Here is a 25,496-nt window from a genome sequence, read left to right as displayed (position 1 = left end):
CCGGCACCCACCACAGCCAGGGACAGCTTTGTCCCTGCTGTGGTCTATAGTCAACGACACCTGCAGCTGTCGAAATCGATAGCTGCAGCTGTCAGAATGGCCAGCGCTGCTGACTGTTCATAAATTGCCTGCCACATCGGCGTGCTATACTGTAGATACCGACAATATGGACTGGGGTGTATAGCACCCCTTTCACCTTACACGCACCACTGCTGTCATACATGGGGGATAAGTGGTATCAGTACACATAACTTGCGTTAATACCACTTCTCCCCCATACTGACATTTAATACATCTACCCCAATGTGTTCTTCATCTATGGAAAACGTCACTACTGCTAGGTGATATTGTCTGGTGATCTAGACAAAAACTGCTAAGAGGCCACATCATTTGAAAGCGAAGACTACCTTCTTTCAAATGTGGGTTCTCCTGTGTGTACAAGTGCCATTATGTGAGTTTCACTGCTCTCAGTGATTTTATCTTGAATTTGAACACCCGAAGATACTGGTTCAGAGATTTGAGGTTCAAGATAGGCCGTACCGAGCCGTCCGGCTTCGGAACCACAAAGAGACTTGAGTAAAACCCCTTTGTGTGCTGTTGAGGAGGCACTGGAACAGTAACCCCTGTAGAAAGCAGCTTCCTGTGCAGCTGGTAAGCCTGACTTGAAGAATCTTGGTCCTTTTTGAATGACTTTGTGTCATTTTATTTTTCAATAGGGGTATTATTGCACTTTGAGGATCCTGCTCTTCAACTTCAAGACCTTTATTTTGTTGACCCTCAGTGGCTTTGTAACATAATGGCACAGGTATGTTTGTTTTATTGTTATGTTTTATTCTTTCATTTAATGATGTAGCCCACTTACTGTAGTTGACAGAAGATTGTTTAAAATACAGATGTGTCCTCATACATCATCGCTGCAGTCGCACCAAACAGCTTAGTGCTGGGTGTCTTTTTGAGCGTGGTACGAGTTGCCGGCGGCCGGGTCCCCAGCGGCCAGCATACCTGCTCTGGGATCCCGACCGCTGGCTTTCCAACAGTGGGGTGAGCGCAAATGAGACCCTTGTGGGCTCACTGCGCTCGCCATGCTGCGGGCACGTTGGCACGCTACATGCGCTACGCTATCTATTCTCCCTCCAGGGAGGTCGTGGATACCCAAGAGGGGGAAAAGGTGTCAGTGTGCCAGTTGTCGGGATTCCGGCACCGGTATTACTGTGTGCCGTGATCGCAACAACCGGTATAATTAATACCACCCGTCTTTTTGCATCCCTTTTTGCCGAAAATGCATCTTAGTTGTAATGTGATGCAATTAGGATGCACCAGGAGACTCTGACGATTAATTTATGTACAACTTAAAGGTACTCTTCATAAGTTGTTGTCAGTAGAACTCTACAGAGAATTGTATACCTACACAGTCATGACTGGTGTAGTGCAGATTTAATTTTTGTGGTCTGTTATCGCAACACTATTGGTTTAAAACCGAGTTGAACACAAGACCGTTTTAGCGGATGGTCAAATACACACACTGATGGATGATGTGGAGTTGGAAGCAACTCATTTGCATCTCCACTTGTGGCTGTTTTACTGCTGGTAAAGGGGAATTTGCTCACAGGCGAGTGTATTCAAGGGTGTACATATGGAATTATGCGTTAGGTGTGTACAGTACATAGATCTAGGGGTTATATTTACTAAGCTCCCGATTTTGTTTGTTTTGGGTTTTTTTTTCCCAAAGTGTCATCTCGGGAATTTACTAAACAGAAATCTCGGCAGTGATGAGGGCATTCGTATTTGTTTTAACGGCAGCGTTCACAAATACGAATGAATACATTATCGGTCAAACACACCTGTTATTTTATACAACTCTGTAATTTACTAAGAATTTGTATTCACAATCAATAGCCAAACACTGCCGGGAAATGTTAGAATTCGTAAAAAAAAGCAGTTTTCAAATAGACCTGCTTTTTTTATCCGTATTCTGAGAGGCATGCACGGATCAGTGAGATCCATGCATACTTATCAGTGGGTGGGGTGTGAAAGGGTTAAAAATCACCGGAAAAAATAGCGTGGGGTCCCCCCTCCTTAACATAACCAGCCTCGGGCTCTTTGAGCTGGTCCTGGTTGAAAAAATACAGGGGAAAATTAGCGTAGGTTCCCCCCATATTTAAACAACCAGCACCGGGCTCTGCGTCCGGTCCTGGTTAAAAAAATACGGGGGACAAAAGATGTAGGGGTCCCCCGTATTTTTTAAACCAGCACCGGGCTCCACTAGCCAGAGAGATAATGTCACAGCCGGGGTCACTGTTATACTGGTCCCTGCGACCGTGGCATTACCCCCCCCAACTAGTCACCCCTGACCTGGGTTCCCTGGAGGAGTTGGGACCCCTTAAATCAAGGGGTCCCCGTCCCCCTCCAGCCACCCAAGGACCAGGTGTGAAGCCCGAGGCTGTCCCCCCATCCGTGGTCGGTGGATGGGAGGCTGATAGCCTTTGTGTAAAAAGAAAGAATATTGTTTTTTTTTTTGTAGTAGAACTACAAGTCCCAGCAAGCCTCCCCCCGCAAGCTGGTACTTGGAGAACCACAAGTACCAGCATGCGGGGAAATAACGGGCCCGCTGGTACCTGTAGTTCTACTACAAAAAAATACCCCAAAAAAAACAGAACACAGACACCGTGAAAGTACCATTTTAATTACACACACACGCTCATATACTTACCTACATCCAACGATGCGATTTACTTCCACTTGTTCATGTAGAATCCACGGATTACCTGTAAAAATAAAATTATACTCACAAACAATCCAGTGTAGATCTGTCCTCTTCTTTCTCGTCGTAATCCACATACTTGTTTAAAATAATAAACCGGAAACCCGAACCTCGCTACTAAAGGGGTTCCATGTTTACACATGGAACCCCTTTCCCTGACTGGCGGGACCCCCCGTGACTTCTGTCAGTGAAGGTCCCGCCAGCCAATCAGGGAGCACCACGTCATGGCACTCTCCTGATTGACAGTGCGCTCCTGCACTGTCAATCAGGAGGAGCGCACTGGTTACAATGTAGCTTAGCGCAGCTCCATTATAACCAATGATGGGAACTTTGCGGTCTGCGGTTAATCGCAAAGTTAATTGGGGTCACCCACAAGAGTGACCCCAATTAACTTTGCGGTTAACCACAGACCGCAAAGTTCCCATCATTGGTTATAATGGAGCTGCGCTAAGCTACATTGTAACCAGTGCGCTCCTCCTGATTGGCTGTGCGCTCCTGCACTGTCAATCAGGAGAGTGCCATGACGTGGCGCTCCCTGATTGGCTGGCGGGACCTTCACTGACAGAAGTCACGGGGGGTCCCGCCAGTCGGGGAAAGGGGTTCCATGTGTGACATGGAACTTCTTTAGTAGCGAGGTTCGGGTTTCCGGTTTATTATTTTAAACAAGTATGTGGATTACGACGAGAAAGAAGAGGACAGATCTACACTGGATTGTTTGTGAGTATAATTTTATTTTTACAGGTAATCCGTGGATTCTACATGAACAAGTGGACGTAAATCGCATCGTTGGATGTAGGTAAGTATGTGAGCGTGTGTGTGTAATTAAAATGGTACTTTCACGGTGTCTGTGTTCTGTTTTTTTGGGGGTATTTTTTTGTAGTAGAACTACAGGTACCAGCGGGCCCGTTATTTCCCCGCATGCTGGTACTTGTGGTTCTCCAAGTCCGAGCTTGCGGGGGAGGCTTGCTGGGACTTGTAGTTCTACTACAAAAAACAATATTCTTTCTTTTTACACAAAGGCTATCAGCCTCCCATCCACCGCCCACGGATGGGGGGGGGAACAGCCTCGGGCTTCACCCCTGCTCCTTGGGAGGCTGGAGGAGGGGGACCCCTTGATTTAAGGGGTCCCCACTCCTCCAGGGAACCCTGTCCAGGGGTGACTAGTTGGGGGGGGGGTAATGCCACGGCCGCATGGACAAGTACAACGGTGTCCCCCGGCTGTGGCATTATCTCTCTGGCTAGTGGAGCCCGGTGCTGGTTTAAAAAATACGCGGGACCCCCACATCTTTTGTCCCCCGTATTTTTTGAACCAGGACCGGACGCAGAGCCCGGTGCTCGTTGTTTAAATATGAGGGGACCCTACGCTAATTTTCCCCTGTATTTTTTCAACCAGGACCTGCTCAAACACTTTCCACACTTCATATAATGTACACAATGAAGCCCTGCACGGATCTCACTGATCCGGCCGGGATTCATTGTGTTAAGTCCGGCAGTGTTTTACTAATCACTCCCGTAATACACTGCCCGACAATATGAATCACATCGACATTGGAAAATACGAAAGAAGACAACTCGGCAGCTTAGTAAATTACATGCAATTTATTCAAAAAGTTGCAAAAAAACACGACCGATACAATTCGAGATTAAACTCCCACCAAATCGACACAAATACGATTCTTAGTAAATATACCCCATGGTGTTTTCAGAAAAATATCTTGCAGCAAGCAAAGGGGTGGTGTAAATGAGAACTGGTAATGATGATGCCAGTGAAACCAAGTGTAGGGAAAGGGGCTGTATAGGCGCATATATATTTATATGTGTAAATAAAAGCATTTTCAATGTGTATGCACTTGCTGCCGACTTACGTTTAACTCTGCTTTGGCTTCTCTAAGACTTACTGAATATGGGGCCTTGTTCAAGTTTGTTAGCAAACCAAAAAAGCACGCTAATGGGAAAAACCATGTTGCATTGCAGGTGGGGCAGATGTAACATGTGCAGAGAGATTTTGATTTGGTGGGGTGTGTTCAAACTGAAATCTTTATTGCAGTGTAAAAATAAAGCAGACAGCATTTACGCTTCACAGAAACAGTATAATCCACCCAAATCTAAATCTCTCTGCACATGTTACATCTGCCCCACCTGCACTGCAACATGGTGTTGCCCATTAGTGTGCTTTTCTGGTTTGCTAAAAAACCTGAATATCCTCCATGGTGCTTACCTTTGTAACAGATTTTGCATTATTGCTTTAACAGCCAATGAATATAAAAGTGCCGTTTTTTTCTCATTGCAGTTACGTGGTTAAATATGTTTTCTTTTGCTTATCTTATTGTTTAGATTTTGACAGTAAAAGTTGACGGGAGTCACCGATATCCTAAAGGGATTATCCGTTGCATAGATGTGGAGAAATTTCTTTTCAAGAAAAGGAAGTTTCCGAAAAATTATGTGTCACAGTATTTTAAGCTATTGGAAAAGTTTCAGATAGCTTTACCCCTTGGGGAGGAGCAGCTTCTTATTCCAAGCAGGTAGCTGCATAAACATAATGTAGAAGTAATTCTCCATACATTAAGATCAGCATGATTTTGAGAGAAAAAAATGTAATTTGTCTATTCACATAACCGGGAATTTTATGTGATCTTTCAATAGTCAGACCAAGATGGAGCTGGCAGTCAGCCTAAGAATCGATTATAACTCTATTATTATATCTGTCTGATTACTGCGAGCACACAAACATGTTTTCATTGTCTGACAGTTTCTATTTTGTCAGGAATGATCAATATTCAAGTGTGGTAGCAAAAACATGCAAACATTTTGGTCCAATGTCCAATGAAGTGTCAGAAGATGCCATCTTAAAGGGGAACTCCTTTCTAATCCAGAATTACAGAGTCAAATCCTCTCCTTCACACTAACAGAATTGATATTGGTCTTAGTGTCTTGGACCCATCTCTGTTTCTGAAATGCTCACCCCACTTGTACATCAACCTATCCGTTATATCTTGCTTGAGAAAACCAGAATAATTTGCAATTTTTACACTTCAATGCTCTTGATATGTGCTCTGGAAACCAGAGATGTTTTACTGTTTTTTTTTACTAGTTGTGCTTGGGTTTTTTCCCCAAATCATTTGCAAATTATGACAAAATGGGTTTACTCTGCCACAGTATTTGTGGTGATAGGTTTTTCTAAAATCATTGCTTTCTGTGAGTTATCTGCTTTTACTGATCACACTTACCAGTGCAGCTCAGTGAGTGAGAACTGCACACCGGCGGTGCGCCCAGTATCAGGAGAGAAGTCACTACCACCACCAGGCTCCATCTTCAGCTCTTAGAATTACTTACTTCTGGTCCGTATGTGTTGTCGCTGCAAGACCTATTTGCTGGTGAGTGTCATTAATTCCTCCTGGTCGCTTACATTGTATCAGGAAAGCACATTGCTTGAACATCTCTAAATGCACTGCCAGGGTGAGAGGGCACTGAGCTCCTGATCAGCCGTGACGCCATGATGTCTGAGCTTGGGGGATTTATCTTTAAATCTGACCTCCACAATTTTTTTTACAGGGATAGGTTTCCTTAGGTCTAGTGCCCCCTCCAAACTGAATGGGACCCAGCCCTAGGACCAGTAGCGCTGTTGCTACCACATACAGAGGTCTTCAAGCTCAGCTGTGGTGCTTTGCAGTATCCTCCATCATACAATGCACAGTTAGGAAAAGGGTTTGGCACTTGGAATTGGCTTGCAGCATCACAAAACAGTGCAAGACCTCTTCTATCATAGCAGCTGCTGCATGGTTCATGGGATCACAGTACAGAACTAAAGTAACTTCAAATGCTGCGTTCACCCTTTCACAGACCTGCTGGGTCTACACCAGGAATAGTGGTAGGATCCGACTGAGCAGTATAAGTATAATGAGTGTAATGCTGGCAATTATCAACTGAACCCAGCTGGAGCACCAGGGTAAAATTAAAATTTTCTTCTTCGGGTTCCATAGGGCTCCACAGAGGAACATTGGGGTTATAGGTGGTGGGATCAGGTTAAGCTTTTCAGATTTCACAGGATCCTTGATCCTTCTCCCTATAATCCTGCCTCCATGCCCAGGCAGGTCAGTTTTTTGTTGGTGCCAGCAGGAAGCTGGATGCACCTATTACAGGGGGCTGTTCTTTTGCAGCCCCAAAGCTTTTTTTCTTTTTGTTTTTTCATTAATTTTACACTTTGAGCCTGCCAGCGCTGTAAGTCTGTCTGACTCCAGTACACAGGCCCCAACACTCCCCGCCTGCGCCAAACCTCCCGCACTGCCTCTGCCATGACGGGTACTTGCGGCGGGGACCACACGGGGAGGCTAGCACCACTCCTGCTGAGGTAACCCCTGGGCTGTGTGGACGGCAATCAGGGAGCATATGTAGGAGGTTCCCGGGAGACGGGCGCTGGCATGGACTCTGGCACCTGACCAAGGAATCCACTAGACCACCAGGGCATACAGGGACACAGGTTGTTTATTACAATGGGGCCCGTAAGTACAACCGTATTAGAAAGCAAGCCAGGTCTCCAGGAACCCTGGGTTCAGTCTCCCCGTGAAAACGTCTCTAAGGAGCGAGGTTTTTACAACACTTATATCCTACCGGCTACCAAACAAAGCCGAATAGTTGATAAAGTGCTCAGTGCTCATATTATTATATACTTTGCATTGTATGGGACTTGTGCTAGTTTCTGCTGTCTGAGTTTCTCATTTCAGCTCTATATACAAATGATATCTGTACCTGTCTCTTTCTGTGCCCTGTGACCAGGTGTTTTAGGAGTCTTTACACAAACATTTTGGGTCAGTCAAATCTAATCGCTGCTGTGCGTTTTTGCACAGCGGGCGATCAGATCCAAACTGCGTATGCACCACACTGCGCTGATGCGTCACACGGCTACAACGGGCATCGGTGCCCTGCAACGGAATTGTGCGAAGAATCCATTTGCACTGGCGTTCGCAAGGAGATTGACAGGAAGGAGATTGACAGAAAGAGCCTGTTTGTGGGTGGCAACTGACCGTTTTCAGGGAGTGTCCGGAAAAACTCAGACGGACTCAGGCGTTTTCAGGGATGGTGTCTGACGTCCGCTCCGGCCCTGATCATCAGGATTCTATCTCACGGAAAGAGTAAGTCCTGGGTTGCGCAAAGACTGCACAAAGGGAGTCATTCCGAGTTGATCGTAGCTGTGCAAAATTTTGTACAGCTATGATCAACTTTCCTGACATGTGGGGGGACGCCCAGCACAGGGCTAGTCCGCCCCGCATGTCAATCCGTCCCCCCTCGCAGAAGTGCAAAGGCATCGCACAGCGGCGATGCCTTTGCACTTGAGGAGTAACTCCCAGCCAACGCAGCTTTAGCGAGCTGGCCGGGAGCTACTCCTCGCTCCCTGGCCCGCAGCGGCTGTGTATGACATCACGCAGCCGCTGCGGCCGCCCCCCGTTCGGTCGGGCCACGCCTGCGTTGGCTGGACCGCGCCTACGAAACGGCGGCCAAACGCTGTTGTTTCACCCCCTCCCACCCATCGATCGCCTCTGCCTGTCAATCAGGCAGAGGCGATCGCTGTCCTGCCACGGCCGCCGGCCATCCCGCAGGCGCACAAAGGCGCCGGCGCATGCGCAGCAGGAACCCGTTAGCTCTGCTGCGTGAAAACGCAGCGAGCGAACGGGTCGGAATGACCCCCAAAATCAGTTTGTGCAGCTCTGCTACGCATACGATCGCACACTTGCATGGCGAAAATACACTTCCCCTGTAGGCGGCGACTATCTGATCGCAGGACTGCAAAAATCGCTGCCCAGCGATCCAATCTGAATTACCTCCTTTGTCACATACTCTACTACTCACCATGGTTTATTATACTACTGTGTGTGGGTTCGACTCTTCCTATATTGCATCTATGTCTACCAAAGCAAAAAGTCGCGAACAGCCAGACACCCCAGTTTTACTGTCATGTAGATTGTGATCTGCAGGTTTATCTGCAGAGGATGTTGTACAGGATGGGCTTTATGTAATCAGTTATGCACCTCCTGGCTAGTCAACACCCCCAGCACCTACTCAAGAGCCCCTATGGGCTTCTTTCTCACAGTTACTGGGTACTTTAGTGGATCCGCTCACTCCATTCATGGCACCATCTAATGTTGTCCCTACTGCTAATCCACCTTGGGTGGATACACTAGATAATACGGTTCAGAGCATAGACCAGGCATCCTTAGCTTTACAAAAGATGTTACCTGGTACTAAACAATCCTCTAGGTTTACTACTAGGACACCTTCATCTCACTCCACTGCTATATCAGACTCTAACGAGTTGGCTGCTGAGGAAGGGGAGGACACCCTATCTGTCACTGATTCCTGCGTAGTATATGAGGAAACTCCCAACACAGTGGAGGTGGCAGCTTTAAATAAGGCTATTAGGCACATACTCCAACTGACGGAGGGGGAACCTGAGCCATGTGCAAAGAAAACTGATGTTTTTAAGTGGCAAAAGATAGATAAATCTGAATTTCCTCATTCAGATCATCTCATGGATATTAGACCGGAACCCTGGAATACTCCGGGTAAGAAGTTTACTGTGTCTAAATGATTGTCATCAGGTTACTCTCTTCCCGCAGAGGATTGTGCTAAGTGAGAGGCTCCCTCTCCGGTGGATTCACATATTGCACTTCTTATTAAGATGTCCATTCTGCCTGTCACTACTCTTTCCTCACTGAAAGAGCCCACAGATAGGCGAATTGAAAACTGCCTTAAGTTTATTTTTTCTCTCACCGGTTTCTGTCAGTAGACCTACTGTGGTTGCTTCCTGTGCTGCAAAAGCCTTTGAATAACGGTTACAGGCCATACAGGAAGAATTACCCTGTATCTGAGGACTGCATGTACTACTTGACCCTTATTAGCCACACAGCTGTTTACATTCGTGAAGCTCTAACTGATGCTGGAGTATTAGCAGCTACGGGTGTCCGCCACCTCTGTACTGGCACGGCGCATTCTCTGGCAACGTTCCTGGAAATCTGACCTTGATTACAAGAAAACGTTAGAATTTCTCCCTTTTACAGGTGAAGTGGTATTCGGGGTTAGTTTGACAAAATTGTCACTGCCCTGGCTTCAGCTAAGACATAATTTCTCCTGTCCACACCTACTCCACGTGTTAGGAGTTCAAATTTTAATTCCTTTCGTGCCAAAGCAAAAGAACAGGCTTTCCACAGACAAACATCCACCGCAAACCCTAAGCCCATGGCCAAGCAACCCTGGGCTGCACCACTACCTTCAGCAAAACCTGACAAGCCTGCAGCCTGAAGGGACAGCCCTCCTCCGGGGAAACCCCAGTGTGGGAGGCCGACGTCTTCACTTCGCTCATGTCTGGACTCTGACCACTACAGACGCCTGGGTGCAAGAGGTGGTCTCTCACGGGTATGCCATTCTAGTCCGGAGATGCCCCCATCCACAGTTCTTTTGCATGGGGCTTCTCTCAGACCCGCAAAAGGCTTTAATTCTGCAACAGGTTGTGCAATCACTCCTTAAATCAGGTGTGATAATACTGGTTGTCTCAATGCAGCAAGGGCTATTATTCCTCCATATTCCTTGTGCCCAAGCCCAACGGGTTCTACCAACTCATCCGCAACCTCAAATCTCTCAACAGATTTGTAAATGTTCCAAAGTTCTGCATGGAAAATCTTCGTTCAATAGTTCCTGCTATGGAACCGGGGGACTTTATGGTATCCCTGGACATACAGGAAGAATACTTCCTTACTTGGACAAATTTCTGCTCCTAGCCACCTCAAAAGAGGTCTTGCAATGACATCTTCAAATTACGATGACTTTCCTTCAAAATCACGGATGGCTTATCAATTGGAAAAAGGGTCATTCCATGTCCGTTCACCCAGGCATGACACCCACATGATGCTTTGTACACTTGAAACTACCACATAGCTACTAATCCATGCCAACATTTTCTTCTCTAGGCCTCATAGTTTTTAAGATATAGGGGGTCAAATTTTCGAAAAAATTGCTGGGAAATGCCACCCCTGATGCTCTCTATTTTCTGAGGTGTACTCGGAAAAAAATTCACATCTCAGTGCCTAATACACGTATCACTTTCAAATTTTGACCCTTTGTCAATCAAAATATGGAAATTCCAGTAAAAAATGTTTTATCCATCTTGCCCGACTCCGAGAGTTTATTATACACTCCTTTACTTCATACTTAATAATTTTTTTGGGTGCAAAATAAAAGTGGGTTCAATTAGCATTATCAACTTAAGGCAGAGGAGTTATGTCCATTTTTTGTTTAAACTGAACCTTAAAGTATGCTTTAAAAATGATGGGTTTTTGATTGCCTATATGAGTATTTTAATGTTTAATTATAATTCTCTCATTAAAAATTAAAATTACCATTAAGTATAATTTTACCCGCTATTTTTTGGGGGGTACAGGCTGATTTCTCCATTTTCACCTACAATTTTCACAGCAAGAATTTTCACGCAAATCCTGTTTTGGCAATTTTTTAATTTGCAACTATTCAATTCAATAATCTCAAAAACAGGATTCTTACTTTGAAAAGTGTAGGTGAAGATGGGGACATTTGCTCGTAGTAGATGAAGTGAAATTCACTGTAAAATTATCAACAATAAATTATTGCGGCTAATTGAATAGGGGTGTTTCACAATTTGCAGTAAAATAGCAGTTTTTCACGAAAAAAGGGTTATCGCAGCTAACTGACTACTCCTTTACATGTAATTAGAAATCTGCACTTGCATTCTGTTTTACTAATTAGAAATCTGCACATATACATAGACATATACAAATGAAAATTCTCCCCTGGCGGTCAAAATTCTACCTAACGGTAATTTTAGTTTTTAACGAGAGAATTATAATTAAACATTAAAATACTCATACAGGCAATCAAAATCCCATTATTTTTCTTTCATAGCCTTCAAAGGTATACTTTAAGGTTCAATGTAATCAAAAAAGGGACATAACTCAAAATATAACTCTCTCTAACACAAATCTTACTCTCTCTGCACGTTATATCTGCCTCCCCTGCAGTGCACATCGTTTTGCCCAACTGCTAACAAATCTGCTGCTGCGATCAACTCTGAATTAGGCCCATTGAACGTACATGTAGTACTTTAAGGGCCTTATTCAAACTTGATCGTAGATGTGCTAAATTTAGCACGTCTATGATCAGGCACACTGACATGCGGGGGGGATGCCCGGCACAGGGCTAGTCCGCCCCGCATGTCAGGCCCGACCCCCACTGAAAAAGTACAAAAGCATCGCTCAGCGGCGATGCTTTTGCACTGGAAGAGTAGCTCCCTGCCAGCGCAGCTCCTGTGCACTGGCAGGCGCTACTTTTTGCTGTGAGAGTTGCAGTGGCTGTGTGTGACGTCACGCAGCCGCCACGCCCCCCCCCCCCCCCCAATGGTCCGGGCCGCGCCACCTAAACGGCGGGCAAACGCCGCCGGCCCCCTCCCGCCCAGCGACTGCCTCTGCCTGTCAGTCAGGCAGAGGTGATCGCAGGGCTGAGACAGCCGTTGGTATGCGCTGGCGCACTGTGGCGCCGTCGCATGCGTAGTTCAGACCTGATCGCTGCTGTGTGAAAACACACAGCAGCGATCAGGTCTGAATTAGCCCCTAAGTTTTCTTTTTTAGTGTGAATTACTCTGACTCCATTTTCTACACTTTGATTTGAATTGCTGTGCTCGTTGACTATATATCCCAAACCCACCCTTTTCCTGGAAAATATAACAGACCATAAAAACGGACATATAAATACACGAGCTGAGCTTCAATATGGTACAACTCAAAGGGTGTGATTTAATTGTTTAATGGGCACCCAGAATTGCATTCCCCCCATCACTGTTTTATCGCACTAACGTGCGCCCAGAAGTTCAGATTTTAGACAAGTAAAAAGGCTAAACCTGACTGAAGTACTGGGCGGGATGCTAAAAGGGCTGTTTGGAACATTTTTCGCACATTTCTGCTTGCCACTTCAGGAGGCGGCAAGCAGAAATTATATTAGTGTGCCTGTCTGCAGAACCATTTGAATAGCACAATAACAAAGCACAATAACAATTGAATCGCCCCAAAAGTGTTAGCAAAGTCCATTTATGTAAACATTTTGTTTTTCTGGTAAATCATTGTTCAAAATCATCTCAGAAAATATTGTTTTTGTAGCTTATCAGACCATCGACCAGTCATTGAATTACCTCATTGTGAAAATTCAGAGGTCATCATACGATTGTATGAAATGTCATATTTTCCCATGGGTTTCTGGTCCAGGCTAATCACCAGACTTCTGGAAGTGTCCCCATACATGTTGTGTGGCAGAGGTCAGTAGTATTCTTTTTTTCTGCTCTTTTTCTAGCAGAATTTTGCTTTATTAAAAAATAAATAAATACTAATTCTAAGTGTTTTTTCATTTTGTTTTATAAAAATGTCTTTCATTATCGGAGTAGAAAGCACAACAAAAGGAAATGGTCACATATTAGAAAATGAGAAACATGAACAGTGGTGAACAGGCAAACCATGTAATCACAATTACGTCATGTAGTAACTTATTAGTGTTAAAAAATCCGGAATGTGTTATGTTTTGTAGGGAGGGTGAGGGCAAAAAGAAAATAAAGAACATGGAGGGAGAATGGGGTTGCAGTCATTAAAAAAAAAACAGGTATCAAGTACTCAGAATGGAAAGGGATGAAGAGGCATAAAGTGTGGAGTGAGTAATGAAGAAGAATATGACTGAGCCCACCACCAAAGTGAGAGGGAAAGAAACGGTAGAGTAGAATGATGAAAGGGCTAAAGATTGAGGAAAGAGCAAGAATTGGTAAGCAGGGAATCCCAACCATCCATGGAGCCAAAGCCCAGCTGAGAATGATCAGACTGCACTGTGTCCAAGCAGTTCACCTTATACCTATAAAGCTAATTCTGGGTACACACTGGACAATGTGTGTACCTGGCGATGCCTTTACCGACGGGACACGGCGGCAGGGTAGGTATCGGCAAGTGCATACACACTTTGCGATGCCGCCAGCTTAAGGGTTACAGGTACTATAAAAAATTTCTGTAGTGTTGTGTTAAAGGTTGGGGATATACTCCATTCTAGAAATAAAGGGGTATATGTAATAGGGTACCAAGTTTGCAGGAGGTGTGGGATGTCGGCTGAGAATGGCAGTATTTTGAAAGCAACAATCATTTACAGTGCAAAACTAGGTTGGTTTTGCCTTGAAAATGATTGCAGCTTTAAAAATAAGGCCATTCTCGGCCAACATCCCGCACCTCCTGCAAACTCGGACTCTATTACATATTCCCCAAAATGTGGTTCACAATCTCTTGAATTGTAGGGGCATCAGGGCGTTTCCAACTCCATGCTGTCTGATATTTTGCAGGTCTGATATTTCTCAGGTCAAGGTCAAAGCAGAAGACAGGTCAAATAGTGAAGAAATATGTGAGGTGATTGTTGTCCAGAGGGGGGATAGCTTCGTATATTCCCACCATGTGTGGCAGAACGTGTCAACATGGCCACATTGCCTGCAGCACATATTGGAGGTGATATGGTCAAGCCTGCCATCAGATATTGGGGTATGGGTCATTAGGTCAACAGTCATTAGGTTGACCACTATTGGCCGACATGTATTAGGTTGACATGGTCACTAGGTCGACATGGTCATTGGGTAAACATGGAAAAAGACCGACATGAGTTTTTTTTTTACTTTTTTTGGTGCTGTTTTCTTTGTAAAGTAATGGGGAACCCCAATTGGTGCACCGTGTCCCCTTGCAAGACTCACTTTGCTCGCCATGCTTCGGGCAAGGTGCCTCGTTGCGCTCGTCATAGGTTACTATTTCCAATCGTAGTCCACATAGATCGTAAGGTATGAAAAAATGTAAAAAAGAAAAAAAATTTGAAAAAGTCATGTTGACCTTTTTCCATGTCAACCTAATGACCATGTCGACCTAGTGACCATGTCGACACAATGAATAACGTCCAATAGTGGTCTACCTAATGACTGTATCCCATAAATTGTGGGTCCCGGGACTGACAAAATAGGCAGCCCCATCTCCCCCAAGCCTCCCCCCTGTGTCCCACCAGCAGACCCTCACTTCCCCCTAGTTCCCACCTGCAGCCCCCCTGTGTCCTACTCCCTCCAATAATTTGACAATTGGTGGAATATTTTCACAGTGTCATAATTGGAGAATGTGAGGGCCACTGCTGGAACACCTGAAATGCCAGTAGGTCTATGTTTGCTCTGAAGCCAGAGAAGAAAGGAAAACTAACCGGCACCAATGGTCATCACTCACCATTTCATTCGGAGTATTGCGTTCCAATTAACCATTTGACTAACTTAAGAGGCATTGTTGGATTATTTATGGGAAAGGAGGAGACCAAGATTGCCAATCAGGGTAGAATGGGAGATGATAACCCTACGAACTTGTGGATTTGTGTGTTTCCAGATAAATTGACCACATATAGATTAAAGGCTCTATTTACTAAGCCTTGGATGGAGGTAAAGTGGACGGAGATAAAGTACCAGCCAGTCACCTACTAACTGTTATTTCTCTGACGTCCTAGTGGATGCTGGGGACTCCGTAAGGACCATGGGGAATAGACGGCTCCGCAGGAGACTGGGCACATCTAAAGAAAGCTTTAGGACTATCTGGTGTGCACTGGCTCCTCCCCCTATGACCCTCCTCCAAGCCTCAGTTAGATTTCTGTGCCCGGCTGAGCTGGATGCACACTAGGGGCTCTCCTGAGCTCCTAGGAAGAAAGTATATGTTAGGTTTTTTATTTTCAGTGAGACCTGCTGGCAACAGGCTCACTGCACCGAGGGACTAAGGGGAGAAGAAGCGAACCTACCTAAGTGGTGGTAGCTTGGGCTTCTTAGGCTACTGGACACCATTAGCTCCAGAGGGATCGAACACAGGACCCGACCTCGTCGTCCGTTCCCGGAGCCGCGCCGCCGTCCCCCTTACAGAGCCAGAAGCAAGAAGGTGGTCCGGAAAATCGGCGGCTGAAGACTTCTGTCTTCTCCAAGGTAGCGCACAGCACTGCAGCTGTGCGCCATTGCTCCTCATGCACACCACACACTGCGGTCACTGATGGGTGCAGGGCGCTGGGGGGGGGCGCCCTGAGCAGCAATATTAACACCTTGGCTGGCGAACTGACACCATATATAGCCCCAGGGGCTATATAGGTGTTTATTAACCCCTGCCAGAACTTTTACAATAGCGGGAGAAAGCCCGCCGAAAAAGGGGCGGAGCCATCTCCCTCAGCACACTGGCGCCATTTTCCCTCACAGCTCTGCTGGAGGGATCGCTCCCTGGCTCTCCCCTGCAGTCCTGCACTACAGAAAAGGGTTAAAAAGAGAGGGGGGGCACAAATTAGGCGCAGTATATATATATTATGCAGCTATAAGGGAAAACACTCTCTATAGGTGATATCCCTGTGATATATAGCGCTCTGGTGTGTGCTGGCATACTCTCCCTCTGTCTCCCCAAAGGGCATTGTGGGGTCCCGTCCTCTGTCAGAGCATTCCCTGTGTGTGTGCTGTGTGTCGGTACTGCTGTGTCGACATGTATGATGAGGATAATGATGTGGAGGCGGAGCAAATGCCTGTGAATGGGATGTCACCCCCTGCGGGGTCGACAGCGGTGTGGATGGACTTATGGAAGGAATTACGTGACAGTGTCAACTCCTTACATAAAAGGTTTGACGACATAGGACAGCTGGCTGCTCAGCTTGTGCCTGTCCAAGCGTCTCACATGTCATCAGGGGCTCTAAAACGCCCGCTACCTCAGATGGCAGACACAGATGTTGACACGGATACCGACTCCAGTGTCGACGACGATGAGACTAGTGTACCTTCCAATAGGGCCACCCGTTACATGATTGAGGCAATGAAAAATGTATTACACATTTCTGATAATACCCCAGATACCACAAAAAAGGGTATTATGTTTGGTGACAGAAAACTACCAGTAGTTTTCCTGCATCTGAGGAATTGATATGAGGTGTGTGAGGAAGCGTGGACTTCCCCCGATAAGAAATTGATAATTTCTAAAGCAGCGTACCCTTTTCCGCCAGAGGATAGGTCACGTTGGGAAATAACCCCTAGGGTAGATAAAGCGGTTACACGCTTATTAAAAAAGGTGGCACTACCATCATGGATACGGCCGCCCTGAAGGACCTGCTGATAGAAAGCAGAAAACTACCCTTAAAGCTATATACACACACACGGGCATTATATTGAGACCTGCTATTGCCTCGGCATGGATGTGCAGTGCGGCAGCTGCGTGGTCAGATTCCCTGTCGGATAATATTTATACTATAGATAGGGACAATATTTTGCTGAAAATAGAGCATATAAAAGACGCTGTCTTATACATGCGTGATGCACAGAGGGATATTTGCCGACTGGCATCACTAATAAACGCTATGTAAAACCATTGCCGCCAGACGGGGGTTATGGACTCGGCAATGGTCGGGCGATGCCGATTTAAAACGGCACATGGAAGTTTGCCCTAGAAGGGGGTGGAACTGTTTGGGGATGGTCTTTCAGACCTCGTTTCCACAGCTACGGCTGGGAAATCAAAACTTTTGCCACAAGCTACCCCACAGCAAAAGTAAGCACTGTATTATCAGGTACAGTCCCTTCTGCCCCAGAAAAGTAGAGAGCTAGAGGCTCATCTTTTCTGCCAAGAGGAAAAGGTAGAGGGAAAAAGCTGCAGCACACAGCTAGTTCCCGGGAGCAGAAGTCCTCCCCTGCGTCCGGTAAGTCCACAGCATGACGCTGGGGCTGCTCAGGCGGACCCGGGTACGGTGGGGGCCCGTCTCAGAAATTTCAGCACACAGTGGGCTCTCTCACAGGTGGATCCCTGGGTTCTTCAAACAGTATCTCAGAGGTACAGGCTGGAATTCGAGACGTCTCCCCAACCGCCGTTTCCTAAAATCTGCCTTACCGGCAACTCCCTCTGCCAGGGAGGCAGTGTTGGTGGCTATCCAAAAAACTGTATTCACAGCAAGTGATTATCAAGGTACCCCTCCTTCAACAGGAAAAGGGTTACTTTTCCACAATGTTTGTGGTACCGAAACCGGACGGTTCGGTGAGACCCATCTTAAATTTAACATCCTTGAACACATATAACAAAAGATTCAAGTGCAAGATGGAATCGCTCAGGGCGATTATTGCGAACCTGGACGAGGGGGATTACAGGGTCTCTCTGGACATCAAGGATACTTACCTGCATGTCCCCATTTACCCTCCTCACCAGGAGTACCTCAAGGTTGTGGTACAGGACTGTCACTATCAGTTCCAGACGCTGCCGTTTGGATTATCCACGGCACCGAGGGTCTTTACCAGGGTAATGACCGAAATGATGATACTCCTTCGCAAGAAGGGAGTTTTAATTATCCCGTACTTGGACGATCTCCTGATAAAGGCGAGGTCCAAGGAACAGTTGGTAAGGGGGTAGCACTTTCTCGGGAAGTGCTGCAACAGCAGGACTGGATTCTCAATTCCAAAGTCACAGCTGGTCCCGACGACACGTCTTCTGTTCCTGGGAATGATTCTGGAAACAGACCAAAAAAAAGTGTTTCTTCCAATGGAAAAAGCAGAGGAGTTGTCATCTCTAGTCAGAAACCTCCTAAGACCGGGACAGGTGTCGGTACATCAATGCACACGAGTCCTGGGAAAAAATGGTAGCTTCGTACGAAGCAATTCAATTCGGAAAGTTCCACGCAAGGATTTTCCAGTGGGACCTGTTGGACAAATGGTCCGGGTCCCATCTCCAGATACAGCAGCAGATAACCCGGTCGGCAAGAACCAGGGTGTCGCTGCGGTGGTGGCTGAAGAGGGCTCATCTACTAGAGGGCCGCAGATTCGGAATACAGGACTGGGTCCTGGTGACCACGGATGCCAGCCTTCGGGGCTGGGGTGCAGTCACACAGGGAATAAAATTCCAAGGACTATGGTCCAAACAGGAGTTTTCACTTAACATAAATTTTCTGGAGATAAGAGCCATTTACAAGGCCCTAAGCAAAACAAGGCCCCTGCTTCACCAGCCGTACTGTTCCAATCAGACAACATCACGGCGCTCGCCCATGTAAACAGGCAGGGCGGCACAAGAAGCAGGAGGGCAATGGCAGAAGCCACAACTATTCCCCGTTGGGCAGAAAATCATGTGGTAGCACTGGCAGCAGTGTTCATTCCGGGAGTGGACAACTGGGAAGCAGACTTCCGCAACAGACTCCACCCGGGAGAATAGGGACTTCATCCAGAAGTCTTCCAAATGCTAGTAAACCGTTGGGAAAGACCACAGGTGGACATTATGGCGTCCCGCCTCAATAAAAAAGATATTGCGCCAGGTCAAGGGAACCTCAGGCGATCGCTGTGGACGCTCTAGTGACACCGCGGGTGTACCAGTCTGTTTGTGTTCCCTCCTCTCCCTCTCATACCCAAGGTACTGAGGATAATAAGAAAAAGAGGAGTAAGAACTATACTCATTGTTTCGGATTGGCCAAGAAGGGCTTGGTACCCGGAACTTCAAGAGATGATCTCAGAGGACCCATGGCCTCTGCCACTCAGACAGGATCTGCTGCAGCAGGGGCCCTGTCTGTTCAAAGACTTACCGCGGCTGCGTTGACGGCATGGCGGTTGAACACCGGATCCTGAGTGAAAAAGGCATTCTGGAGGTAGTCATTCTTATCCTGATCAAAGCCAGGAAGGATGTCAGCCTGAAGTTCAGACGTTGTAAGGGAGTGCTGCATATTCAGCCCCTTCTTTGTGCCCCAGTGGCACCTTGGGATCTCAATGTGGTTTTGGAGTTCCTGGAATCACATTGGTTTGAGCCACTTAAAACCGTGGATTTGAAATATCTCACATGAAAAGTGGTCATGTGTTGGCTCTGGCTTCGGCCAGGCATGTGTCAGAATTGCCGGCTTTGTTATAAAAAAGCCCTTACCTGACTTTCCATATGGATAGGGCAGAGTTGAGGACTCGTCCTCACTTTCTCCCGAAGGTGGTATCAGGTTTTCACTTGTACCAACCTATTGTGGTGCCTGCGGCTACTAGGGACCTGGAGGATTCCAAGTTACTGGACGTAGTCAGGGCCCTGAAAAATTATAATTCCAGGACGGCTGGAGTCAGGAAAATTGACTCGCTGTTTATCCTAGATGCACCCAACAAGCTGGGTGCTCCTGCTTCTAAGCAGACTATAGCGCGCTGGAGTTGTAGCACTATTCAGCTTGCGCATTCTGCGGTGGGACTACCGCAGCCTAAATCTCTAAAAGCCCATTCCACAAGGAAGGTGGGCTCATCTTGGGCGGCTGCCCGAGGGGTCTCGGCTTTACAACTTGGCCGAGCTGCTACTTGGTCAGGGGCAAACACGTTTGCAAAATTTTATAAATTTGATACCCTGGTTGAGGAGGACCTGGAGTTCTCTCATTCGGTGCTGCAGAGTCATCCGCACTCTCCCGCCCGTTTGGGAGCTTTGGTATAATCCCCATGGTCCTTACGGAGTCCCCAGCATCCACTAGGACGTCAGAGAAAATAAGATTTTACTCACCGGTAAATCTATTTCTCGTAGTCCGTAGTGGATGCTGGGCGCCCATCCCAAGTGCGGATTGTCTGCAATACTTGTAAATAGTTATTGTTACACAAATCGGGTTGTTATTGCGAACCATCTATTCAGAGGTTCCATTGTTATCATACTGTTAACCGGGGTTCCTATCACGAGTTATATGGTGTGATTGGTGTGGCTGGTATGAGTCTTACCCGGGATTCAAAATCCTTCCTTATTGTGTCAGCTCTTCCGGGCACAGTGTCCTAACTGAGGCTTGGAGGAGGGTCATAGGGGGAGGAGCCAGTGCACACCAGATAGTCCTAAAGCTTTCTTTAGATGTGCCCAGTCTCCTGCGGAGCCGTCTATTCCCCATGGTCCTTACGGAGTCCCCAGCATCCACTACGGACTACGAGAAATAGATTTACCGGTGAGTAAAATCTTATTTTTTCAAACTCAGCCTATAACATGGCAGTAAGTAGCTATTTGGCAGGTACTTTATCTCCGTCAACGTTATCTCCATCCAAGGCTTAATAAATAGACCCCTAAAGGGAGTGCAGCACTTGAACAGGCAGTCAGGCACCAGGATGGTAAGTGTCTAAAAGAAATCCAACACACCATTTTGATGGCATTAGCTGAAACTAAAGATTAAGAGAATACAATTATAGAATTAAACAGTGTATAGAGAGGTGAAGTGGAGTAGGGTGTCTGAAGGATCTAGCAGGGCCCGCAGGTGTGTTTAATGTTGGTAGTATGTTGACCATGGGAAAAAGATGGGAAGGTTGAGTAATGTGAAATAATACATATTTGTGTGGACGTTGATAATCAGTATAAAATAAGTAGCACAAGGGACAGAACATAACAGTCTCTTAGCTAAGCACAATATCTTAGATAACAGTGTGTCACTGCCGATTCGAGGGGGAAAGGAGGGTAAAAAATATGGGGAATCAGGGATTATGACCCGTGTCTCTGCACGCAGGTGTTGAAAAAGTAAATGAGTAAAGAAATATAAAACTGCGAGCACACAGAGTATACATGAAAAGCAAAGACAGTGCATGTGTTAAGATAAATACAGATGTAGGTTACCTTTTAGACAGGGATGGAAGGGGAGTAGAGGGAAGTAACAGATAATCTTTAAGGGGAGGCGATCACTAGACCACCTGTCGTGATCCCAGCAGTCACAATGCCGACGCCGGAATCCCAACAGACTGTTAAATCCTGCCACCGGAATACTGGCGCCATAGGCCTTCCTTCCTCTGTGGGTTTCCTCGACACCCATACAGGGAGAATAGATCCGGTGGCGAGCGCAGAGTGCCCCCGCGCCTGCAGCGCAGCAATCCCACAAAGGGGCTTTCTAGCGCTCCCCCTGCTGCCGGCATACTGGTGGCCGGGATCCCGCTATCTCTCACATGACAGCCAGGATCCCGGCCGCCGGTAAAAGATATGTATTTCCCTTTAAGACCTATCCTACTTTGACTGTGGGAAGAGTACGGCAGTTCAGGGGTAGACCATGGGTAAAGAACCAAAGTAGTGCAGGCATGTTACATTATGCACATCCGTTATCAAACAGACCTCTGGGGAGGCTCAGCGGGGTACATTGGGAGCCAAACCAGCTAACAGGTATCACAAATTAACAGTGCAACATATACAGTTAAATTTTTTCTAAAAATATTCTACAGCTGCATGTTTTAACATTCTTTTTGTATCACATCAGAACGAGCACAACGCCCAAACCGGATGTATTGGAGACAAGGCATCTACCTCAACTGGTCTCCAGAAGCTTACGGTTTGGTGGAGTCAACAAGTCTACACAGTAACCCAAACAGTTTCTTGAAAATCACTGTTCCGTCTGGCAGGAAAGGTAAATAAGGCTCCTGTTAGATCATTGCATATTTTTTTTATTATTATTAGCATCCTCATCATCATTTAAATAGTGCAAACCTATTCATTTGGATTCATAAAGGACATATTGGGTGTTAACAGTGAGAAATAGGTCCTGCTCGCAAGCTTACAAGCTGGTCCTTCAAAGTTATGAACTTTTTTTCTTTGTACCCTCAACATGAGTGGTTAAAGGCAGAGAACCAAAGCAATTCAGTTAACTTTTTACATAATGATAGTATATTTTTGTATATAGCGGTTATTGTTACAATGTGAGACATTAGTAATTACTACATTTTGAAAAAGGGCAATGGACTAGTTCTTGTTGCTGCATTCTGTGAATATTTACTGAAAGATATTAATTTCTTACATAGCACAGAAAAATAAAAGAGCTAATAAAACCATCAAGGGAGATAAACAAAGGCTAGTAACCTGTTGATTCAGAAACTTTGTATTCTAAAAGCAAATGCTTTGGCAAAACTAAACTGTCACTAACATAATGCTAAATGCGTTTTAAATAAAATTATAAAGCACTTCCTTTCTCTTGTAAGGTATAAAATGGCCAAAATACACCATTCTTGCCTACTCCTGGTAGATGCGAGATACTCCCTATTTTTCATGTAGTCCCCCACATGCCCAGAAGAGTGGCCAGATCTCCCGCATCTTGCCCACATCCTATATAATGCCAGGAACCGTGGCTCCGTTTTGAGGGGACATGGCTTCATGACCAAAAATCATAATTTTAGCTCTGCCCCTTCCCCGTGAACAGATCACGTAATTTTGCCGCTATGTGGGCAGGGCCTAAAAAAATTGTAGCCCAGCCCCATCCCCCCAATTTGGTCATGTCACATTATTATGACCACCAGCTAATAGCCAGAGTAACCGCCGAGTGCACCACGGACAGCAGCTAGAAGGGCTGAACTGTAATTTTAGATACGTATCTGGTAGCCCCCAAGTTCACTTTGACTGTTAGCTACTCCACTGTAGCGTGTCGGTCGGCCCTCAGGTACCTTCGTAGCCGATGTTCACCTCTCCCCATCACTGGCACGTGGTGCTACACAGTTTCAACGTCTGTTATTCGCAATGGTGCCTTTTTTCCAGTGACGCTACACCTTCACCACAGCAGCATGCGAACAGTTCACAAAACTGCGCTGTTTCAGAAATACTGTCACCCTTGACCTGTAAGCCGATAAGCATCCCTTTTCTCTTACCATGGGGTATAGACAGGTCCACTAGGAGCCTTGGGCACTTTAAGAATTTGATAGTGTGCGCTGGCTCCTCCCTCTATGCCCCTCCTACCATACTCAGTTTAGAAAATGTGCCCGGAGGAGCCAGTCACGCTTATGGAAGCTCCTGAAGAGTTTTCTGCTTTTACTTTATATTTTTGTTATTTTCAGGCAGGACTGGATTGCACCAGCCTGCCTGCTTTGTGGGACTTAGGGGGGAGAATGGCCCAACCTCTTGAAGGGTTATTTGTCCCGTTCTCTGCTGACAGGACACTAGCTCCAGAGTGAACTATTCGCAAGCCCCACCACGGCGAGCGTACATTCCCACAGCACGCCGCCACCCCTAACAGAGCCAGAAGAAAGAAGAGTGGTGAGTACTAAGCCGGCATCCTGGTTAGCGGGTCGTCGGGCATTATGGTGGCACGAGGGTACGGCACGAGGGTCTCCAGACTCAGTAAACAGTGCAGATGCACAGCGGACACAGACGCTGACTAACAGGGACACGCAGCTCTTCCGGAGAGACTCCAGATTACCTCAGCGGTACCAGGGGGTCATAGCAGGGGGGAGCGATCATTAGGGTACTAAGTCCCCAATCTGGGAACTTAGTCTGTGACCTGGCTTAGCTTGGCATTAGCGGTAAGGGCGCAGTGTGCTGGCTCCATACTTCTCTGTGTCTCCCTGGAAGGGCTCTTTATGGGTTAATGATGCAATTTTACCTTTCTCTGACGTCCTAGTGGATGCTGGGAACTCCGTAAGGACCATGGGGAATAGACAGGCTCCGCAGGAGACTGGGCACTCTAAAAGAAAGATTAGGTACTATCTGGTGTGCACTGGCTCCTCCCTCTATGCCCCTCCTCCAGACCTCAGTTAGAATCTGTGCCCGGCCAGAGCTGGGTGCTCCTAGTGGGCTCTCCTGAGCTTGCTAGAAAAGAAAGTATTTGTTAGGTTTTTTATTTTCAGTGAGATCTGCTGGCAACAGACTCACTGCTACGTGGGACTGAGGGGAGAGAAGCAAACCTACCTGCTTGCAGCTAGCTTGTGCTTCTTAGGCTACTGGACACCATTAGCTCCAGAGGGTTCGAACACAGGGCCTGACCTCGGTCGTCCGTTCCCGGAGCCGTGCCGCCGTCCCCCTTGCAGAGCCAGAAGACAGAAGAGAATCGATGAAATCGGCGGCAGAAGACTCCTGTCTTCATTAAGGTAGCGCACAGCACCGCAGCTGTGCGCCATTGCTCCCACAGCACACCACATACTCCGGTCACTGTAGGGTGCAGGGCGCTGGGGGGGGGGGCGCCCTGGGCAGCAATTATAATACCTTTTGGCACTTAAAGGGGGTCATTCCGAGTTGTTCGCTCGGTAAAAATCTTCGCATCGCAGCGATTTTCCGCTTAATGCGCATGCGCAATGCCCGCACTGCGACTGCGCCAAGTAAATTTGCTATGCAGTTAGGATTTTTACTCACGGCTTTTTCATCGTTCTGGCGATCGTAATGTGATTGACAGGAAATGGGTGTTACTGGGCGGAAACAGGCCGTTTTATGGGCGTGTGGGAAAAAACGCTACCGTTTCCGGAAAAAACGCAGGAGTGGCCGGAGAAACGGGGGAGTGTCTGGGCGAACGCTGGGTGTGTTTGTGACGTCAAACCAGGAACGACAAGCACTGAAATGATCGCAGATGCCGAGTAAGTCTGAAGCTACTCAGAAACTGCTACGAGGTGTGTAATCGCAATATTGCGAATACATCGTTCGCAATTTTAAGATGCTAAGATTCACTACCAGTAGGCGGCGGCTTAGCATGAGCAAATCTGCTAAAATCCGCTTGCGAGCGAACAACTCGGAATGACCCCCAAAATAAACATAATACAGTCTGAAAACTGTATATGTGTAAAAAAAACCCGCCATTAAGTTACATAAAACGCGGGACAGAAGCCCGCCGCTGAGGGGGCGGGGCCTTCTTCCTCAGCACACCAGCGCCATTTTCTCTTCACAGCTCCGCTGGAAGCAGCTTTCCAGGCTCTCCCCTGCAGTATCCTGATACAAGAAGGGTAAAAAAAGAGAGGGGGGGCACATAAATTTAGGCGCAA

The 25,496-nt window shown here is 46.7% G+C and overlaps 1 protein-coding gene across 4 annotated transcripts in view; it reads left to right on the top strand.

Annotated features, from left to right (window-relative positions):
- The window catches only part of LRRK2 (leucine rich repeat kinase 2), a 469,339-nt gene that overhangs the window by 341,768 nt on the left and 102,075 nt on the right, over positions 1 to 25,496 (top strand). For all 4 annotated transcript variants that reach the window (XM_063927081.1, XM_063927083.1, XM_063927080.1 and 1 more), the window contains exons 34-37: positions 717 to 805; positions 5,096 to 5,283; positions 12,934 to 13,088; positions 22,025 to 22,171. In XM_063927081.1, the coding sequence (XP_063783151.1) occupies positions 717 to 805; positions 5,096 to 5,283; positions 12,934 to 13,088; positions 22,025 to 22,171 (579 nt within the window). The remainder of the gene's footprint in view (positions 1 to 716; positions 806 to 5,095; positions 5,284 to 12,933; positions 13,089 to 22,024; positions 22,172 to 25,496) is intronic.

This window comes from Pseudophryne corroboree, chromosome 6 (genome assembly GCF_028390025.1).
Source record: "Pseudophryne corroboree isolate aPseCor3 chromosome 6, aPseCor3.hap2, whole genome shotgun sequence".
Classification (NCBI taxonomy): Eukaryota; Metazoa; Chordata; class Amphibia; order Anura; family Myobatrachidae; genus Pseudophryne; species Pseudophryne corroboree.
This window is presented reverse-complemented; position numbering and strand designations above follow the sequence as displayed.